At 45.5% G+C, this 6,845-nt stretch overlaps 1 protein-coding gene across 1 annotated transcript; it reads left to right on the top strand.

Moving 5' to 3' along the window:
* Positions 1–1,016: 1,016 nt before the first annotated feature.
* Positions 1,017–5,274, top strand: LOC109742900 (eukaryotic translation initiation factor 3 subunit B). The gene is made up of 11 exons (XM_020302005.4): positions 1,017–1,404; positions 1,573–1,813; positions 2,292–2,438; positions 2,541–2,669; positions 2,785–2,913; positions 2,985–3,068; positions 3,143–3,267; positions 3,365–3,563; positions 3,649–4,184; positions 4,524–4,632; positions 4,734–5,274. Exons 1-11 carry the CDS (start codon positions 1,283–1,285, stop codon positions 5,076–5,078), a joined length of 2,166 nt encoding a protein of 721 aa, XP_020157594.1. The 5' UTR covers positions 1,017–1,282; the 3' UTR covers positions 5,079–5,274.
* The last annotated feature ends 1,571 nt before the right edge of the window (positions 5,275–6,845 follow it).

Raw genomic sequence — 6,845 nt, 5'->3', positions numbered from 1 at the left:
ATGGTGTGGAGCTTACCACGCCATGACCTGTTGCAGGACACAGGCTAGGAGTGGTTATTGAATGTGTTGGCAAACTGTAATGAGTTGGTGAGGGAGTGTGTGATCATGCTGATTTGGCGTATTTGGTCACTCCGGTCCAATTTGGTGCATGGAAAGGAAGTGCCAACGGTGGCTGCAACAGTTTTATATTTACAGAGTTATTTGCAGTCCTTAGATCTCTCCAGGAAATACTCTACTGAAGAGATTGTCAAAGGGAAGATACCTATGATGCGGGAGGAGCCGGCTGTCAAGCAGAAGGAGGCCTTAGTGCTTCCCTGGCCGAGGCCACCACCGAGTAGGGCGGCCCTGTCTGTTGATCGATCTTTCTTACAATCTAATGGTTCAACAGCGGCAGGTATGGTTTTGAGGAGACATGATGGGAGTGTTATTTTTTCAGCATACCGGTGCATCTTTAACTGCAATGAAGCATTGGAAGCGGAATTGCACGCGCTAATGCAGGGTATGGCTCTTGCTATCCAGCACTGTGAGCTACCTATCATAGTCCAGTCGGACTCTTCTGTCGCCCTCTCCGCTTTGTCTGGTGACAACTTATCCAGATCTGCCTACGGGCATCTAGTTGCTGAGATTCGTCATCTCATGGTAGATAGAGTTTTCATTCCCTTGAAAATTAGTCGTGTGCAAAATAGGGTAGCAGATCGTTTGGCCCTGTATAGTCGTACAGAGAGCACTACTGTTGTATGGCTTGGTCGAGGTCCACTGTGTGTTGAGGATCTCTTGCCTCTTGATTGTAACCCTATGCATATGGAATAAAACTCTTTTACCAGTGCAAAAAAAAGAATACATCAAAGATTGTGTTCAATTTTTTTGGTTGAGATAAACCCTCAGAAAATAGTTGAGGTTTTTTTGACATTTTAAAAATCATTTTTCTGAAAAATGCCGAGTATCGAGCGAATCGATAGCACTCCCGAACGGCCCGACCCAAGCTTAAACGTGGCTGGCACGAAACGGCCCACAACGGCACGTGACGTACCGGCCACGCGTGCTACTGGGCCGGCTCTCCTCACATAGCAGGTGCCCCGAGTCCCCCCGTCCGAATCCATCGCCCCCGAACCCTAAACCCTAGAGCTCTACAGCGCCTCCGCCACCTCTCGCCTCGTCTCCGCCGCTCGCTCGCCCTCGCCTGCGCTCCGCCGCTCCCTCGTCGTCGCCTGCGCTCCGCCGCGCACTCGCCCTCGCCTGCGCTCCGCCGCTCACCTGCGGGTGCCCCCAAACTCCGTGGAAGATGGCGCTTGCGATCTCGATGGAAGCCATAGATGCGCGCGCGCGGGAGCTGGGGATCGACCTTGACTCCGTCGACGTCGACTCCATAACCCTCCCGCCCGGCGAGGACTTCGGTATCCTCAGGTAGAACCAATCTTGCTCATACGCCACCATTAGCAATCTTGCTTAACAATCCAATTATACCAAGAGCGAAACTAATTCCGGGGCATCTTCACATTAATCTGTAGTTTTCCTGCCTCAGAGTATCTCTTGATTTTGTTATCTGTGTTGCCGTTCGATCATGGTTTGCAGTGACGACGAGGATTTGCTTCAGAACGAGGACATTCCAGAGCTTGAGATGGGTTTTGCAAACATTATTGTGGTGGACAATCTGCCGGTCGTTCCCCCAGAGAAGTACGAGAAGCTGGAGAATGTTTTGCGCAAGATATATGGTCAGCTTGGTGTGATCAGAGAAGGTGGGCTTTGGATGCCTACGGACCCAGAGACTAAGAAGACCCAGGGCTACTGCTTCATTGAGTTCAATACTCCGCAGGTATGCTGCTTATTGTAAGTTAAGTTTATTTATACGAACATACCTGCATGATGGAATGAGGCAATGGCTTGATTCTGTTACCTTTGCAAGGCATGTGCATTCCTACGATGAAAAAGGTCATCCCTATTCCATTTGAATTCCCTATCCTGGTTAACTTTTGTACGTGGATCTGAAGAAGATAATCAGCAGAGTGGGAACATGCATGGAAACACCTTTGTTTTGGTAGAGTGTTCTACTGTTTAATTGTTGGCATTTTTCTGTAGAAAGACGGTTGTTCAAAGCAAGACTTTGTACTTTTAGTTTTACTGGATTATTGCTAGTATGTGATAGTGTTCTACTGTTATGACCAAATTTAATTAAATGCCCATCCAAATTTAACTTCACTTTTGCTTCCATAAGTTGTTTTGCATTCTGTGACTGTGGAATTATTCATGACCGTCTTGGTTGATTGAAAGAGGATTATTTGACAATGTGCCAGGAAGCTGAGTTTGCTATGGAAAAAACACGTGGCTACAAACTGGACAAATCTCACATATTTGCTGTTAATATGTTTGATGACTTTGAGAAGTACATGAAAGTTCCCGATGAGTGGGCGCCTGCTGAAATCAAGCCATACACTCCTGGAGTGCGTATTCTCTACCCCCCACCACCATACACACACTTGTTTGTTTCTTTACATTACTAGAGGTTTTATGTAACTTGACTGTTATATGTGTGTGTGTTGCAGGAAAATCTTCTGAAGTGGTTAACTGATGATAAGGCCAGAGATCAGTTTGTGATCCGTGCTGGTACGTTCACGGAAGTGTACTGGAATGATGCTAGGCGGGCAATGCCTGAGCTTGTGTACCAAAAGCAGGTGCTTCATTTTTTTATTTACCTTTTGCTTTTAGTTTTTTTGGAAAATGGAAACTAAAGGTCATTGGCTATATCCTAAATTTTCATGAATATCCTGTATCCTTCTTCTTTGACAGTACTGGACGGATAGCTATATTCAATGGTCCCCTCTTGGAACACACTTGGCTACCGTGCATAGGCAGGGCGCGCAGGTGTGGGGTGGTGATGATAAGTTTGTTCGTCTAATGCGCTTTCTTCATCCACAGGTAATGGTTTGTGCTAACAGTTAATATATGCAATACACAATGTCCTTTTAGCTGACAGCTACCTGTCACAGTTGAAACTCATCGATTTCTCTCCCGGTGAGAAATATTTGATTACTTACAGCAGCCATGAGCCCAGCAACCCCATAGACACACATGTAAGTGAATGTTACAAGACTTCTTTCTGTTCATATCTTGTCTCCTATCTGACTTGCAAATGTTATACTTGTAGAGGGTTGTACTAAATATCTTTGATGTACGGACTGGAAAAGTAATGCGGGAGTTCAAGGGAAGTGCTGATGATTTCACTACTGGTGGAAATATGGGTGTGTCTGGTGTTTCATGGCCTATCTTCAGGTGAACCCACTACTTTTGTGCTTCGAAGTGAATGCACATCTTATTAGGTTGTCATGGTTGGATGCTTAGGATGTTTTTATTTGTGTTTTTTTTTAAGGTGGGGTGGTGGAAGAGATGATAAGTATTTTGCTAGGCTTGGAAAGAATGTTATATCTGTCTATGATACTGAGACGTTCGCTCTTATTGATAAGAAGTCCTTGAAGGTAGAAAATGTGGTTGACTTCAGTTGGTCTCCCACTGACCCTATCATATCACTCTTTGTGCCTGAATTGGGTGGTGGAAATCAGCCTGCCAGGGTAAGTACAAATTGCTACTGCTACCTCTTTTAAGATGTTTATTCAGTTAGCATCGAATGCTAAAATATGTGTTTTGTGTTGAAAGATGAGTCTTGTGCAAATTCCGGGCAAAGAGGAGATTCGGCAGAAAAATCTTTTCAGTGTGAGCGACTGCAAAATGTACTGGCAAAACAATGGAGAATATCTGGCTGTCCAGGTAGACAGGTACACAAAAACAAAGAAGAGCATTTACACTGGGTTCGAGCTGTTCAGAATCAAGGAACGAGACATCCCAATTGAGGTCTTTGAATTGGACAACAAGAATGACAAGATAATTGCCTTTGCATGGGAGCCTAAAGGTCACCGCTTTGCTGTTATTCATGGTGATGGGCCTAAGCCTGATATAAGTTTCTACACCATGAAAGCAGTCAACAATAATGTTAGTCGTGTGTCCAAGCTCACCACACTCAAGGGCAAGCAGGCCAATGCATTGTTCTGGTCTCCTGCTGGGCGTTTCATTGTTCTGGCAGGGATGAGGGGTTTCAATGGCCAGCTGGAGTTCTTCAACGTTGATGAACTTGAGACCATGGCGACAGGAGAACATTTTATGGCGACTGACATCATGTGGGATCCTACTGGAAGGTGAGCCTATCACTTAATTGAAAATTTTCTTCTCGTCACTATGTGGTGATATTTACAAAATAAGTGTTAAAGCAATAATAAACATATACTGATGAATAGGTTACAGGAATTATCACACCCTGAACACTACGAACTTTGATGCTCAGCTGAAAATTTTAATTGTCTTCACCTGTTAAAACAACACTCATCCTCAAATTGCATGGACTTAGTAGTTGAAATTAACAAATAGTAATAATAGTGTGTTTCATTTACCAAGATTCCCTTGTAATTCAGTAGAGCGAAAATGTGTTTGGTTTTACCATGGATGAACTAAGATTGTTTTGGAACTTGCTTGTTCAGATATCTCGCAACTGCAGTTACCTCGGTTCATGAGATGGAAAATGGTTTCCAAATCTGGTCCTTCAATGGCAAGCAAATTTACAAGGTTTTAAAGGATCAATTCTATCAGGTAGAGCTTCCATCCATCCCTCGTTTGTTGTTTGAGTCTATGCATTGCTGTATCTATCCCTCTGTAGTAATGCTTTGCCCTTTGCATGATGGATGGTACAGTTCCAATGGCGCCCAAGGCCACCGTCGCTACTTACTCCCGAGAAGGAGGAGGACATCTCAAAGAACCTCAAGCGGTACAGCAAGAAGTACGAACAAGAGGATCAGGACGTGCACCACCTTTTGGACGAGGAGGAGCGCAAGAGACGGACGCGGCTTCAAGAGGTGTGGGAAGCATGGGTCGCCAAGTGGAAGCAGCTGCACGAGGATGAGGGAGCGTTCAGGATGCAGCTTAGGGGCGGGGAGGACAGCGACAAGGAAGAAGAGGCGGAATACAAGGAGATTGAGGCGGAGGAGCTGGTTGATGTCACAGAAGAAACCGTTGCCTTTGACCTGGACCAGGAGTGAAAGGCCGCTGAGTGTTCGTTTTCTGTCTGTCGTGTGAATTGCTGTCGTTTTGCATGATGGGCTCTTTAGATCAAGCTCATAGTTTGTTGATCTTTCTAGTAGTGCAGTTTTAATAAATTCATAGATCATGTTATGGAGATCGATTTGCAGATGTGGTTGGAATGCTGGTCATCATATATGGTGGCGTTTGGTTCAACGGCGAGCCTGGCTTGGTTGACGGTATCCCTGTCCACCTGGTTAGGGATAGCCAATTTCTTTCGTTTGGTTGGGAGGATAAATGGTGGTTGGGATAGCCAGTTGTATGTTTGGTTAGAAGGATGAAAAGTGGACGGGTTGCTGTGCCGCACAAGAAATGGTAAAAAGATCAAATTGAGAAGGACAAGGCCATGCAAAGACATGCATCCGTGTTAGATATGAAAACCACGACACATCTACGTCCTTGGATCGAACGGCCAGAATGAAGGGGGAGAGAGAGAGAGAGAGAGAGAGAGAACAGCCAGCCGTCACTCGTTGTCCTCCGCCATCGTTGACCCAAAGAAGAGAGCGTAGGCAGCAGCAGACGCCGCCGTCGCCGTTGTAGCTCGTCCAACAACGGCCGCCGGCAGTTCACCCAAGGAAAAAGGGAGAGAAGTAGAGGTGCAGCACCGATTTCACCGCGCCGCCGGCCGCCATGCACGCATCACCGCCTGATGCGAAATCGCCGGCAGTGCCTCCTTTCTGTTCGTCAGCGAGAGATGGATATGTGAGGGTACATGCGAGAGATAAGAAGAAAACGTTTCAGAACGTCACGAGCACGGGTGGTTGCCACCATCCGCAAGATTTTCACGGACGAGGCCGACCAGCTTTTGGGGAGAATATTCCAAAATTGTGGCTGCCTTCAGCCACTCCATCCCCACGACCAAACGCTCGGCATCCTCCTAAAATCTGGCCATCCCTCAACCAACTATGGATAGTCAACCAACCAAACGGCCCCATAATCTCTTTCTGGGGCTCTTCTTTATTATCGTCGGAGTTTGCTCATCAGACAGACTGGAAAAGATCAAAATAATCTAGAAAACCCAATGTTTGAATCATAACACAATGTTGAGATGCTAATTTAACCCTTAAACCAATTAAGTACAACAACATTTTTAGATAAATATCTAGAACTATGTATTGTTGTGGTTGTCTAACTAAAAAATTAATGTATAAAAAATCTTCCACTACTCTCAACGGACCTGGTCACTAATTTTTAGGTCTTTGATTCGACTAGCGAAACATGTGTTGTACTTCAAATTTAATTTGACGAACTAAAATACCATGCCCATTAAAGATTAATGCATTGAAAGTGTCGTAAAGGCATCTCCAATGCGGATCACTAAACTTCACCAACTATCTCTGGACAGCCGGCGGAGCGGAGGCCCTCCAACCATGATCATCAAATTTCCAACCCATTTGAAACGAACCAAGCACAAAGAGCTAAACAAACGAAAATTAACAAAGTTTAAAATATTTACAACCAAACAGACGAAATTTAACAAGTTAAAACTAAACTGAAACTTAAAAGCTAAATAAACTAGGCCAGGAACCGGAAGGTGACTTCCTAGGCACGACCATGGAGGCCACCGACATCTCGTCGTCATCCGCGTCGTTGTTGTCGTAATGTCGTTGGCGTGCCAGTGGCAGAAGGCCCACCAGGCGTTGGAGCATCCTTACCCGGCCACCGCCGCGAGCTCGTGGTGCAGATGCTCCGTCGCATCCTCCACTCCTTTTGCGTCACTTGTGTTC

The sequence above is a fragment of the Aegilops tauschii genome, chromosome 4 (assembly GCF_002575655.3).
Source record: "Aegilops tauschii subsp. strangulata cultivar AL8/78 chromosome 4, Aet v6.0, whole genome shotgun sequence".
NCBI classification, from domain to species: Eukaryota; Viridiplantae; Streptophyta; class Magnoliopsida; order Poales; family Poaceae; genus Aegilops; species Aegilops tauschii.
The sequence above is the reverse complement of the archived record's forward strand: the minus strand, read 5'-3'. Positions and strand labels throughout refer to the sequence as shown.

Excerpts from the sequence above, each read along its gene's own strand:
- LOC109742900 (XM_020302005.4), top strand. The coding sequence starts at position 1,283 with ATGGCGCTTGCGATCTCGATGGAAGCCATAGATGCGCGCGCGCGGGAG. Across the intron at positions 2,439-2,540 it reads TCAAGCCATACACTCCTGGA|GAAAATCTTCTGAAGTGGTT; the intron begins GTGCGTATTCTC and ends TGTGTGTTGCAG. Across the intron at positions 2,670-2,784 it reads AGCTTGTGTACCAAAAGCAG|TACTGGACGGATAGCTATAT; the intron begins GTGCTTCATTTT and ends CTTCTTTGACAG.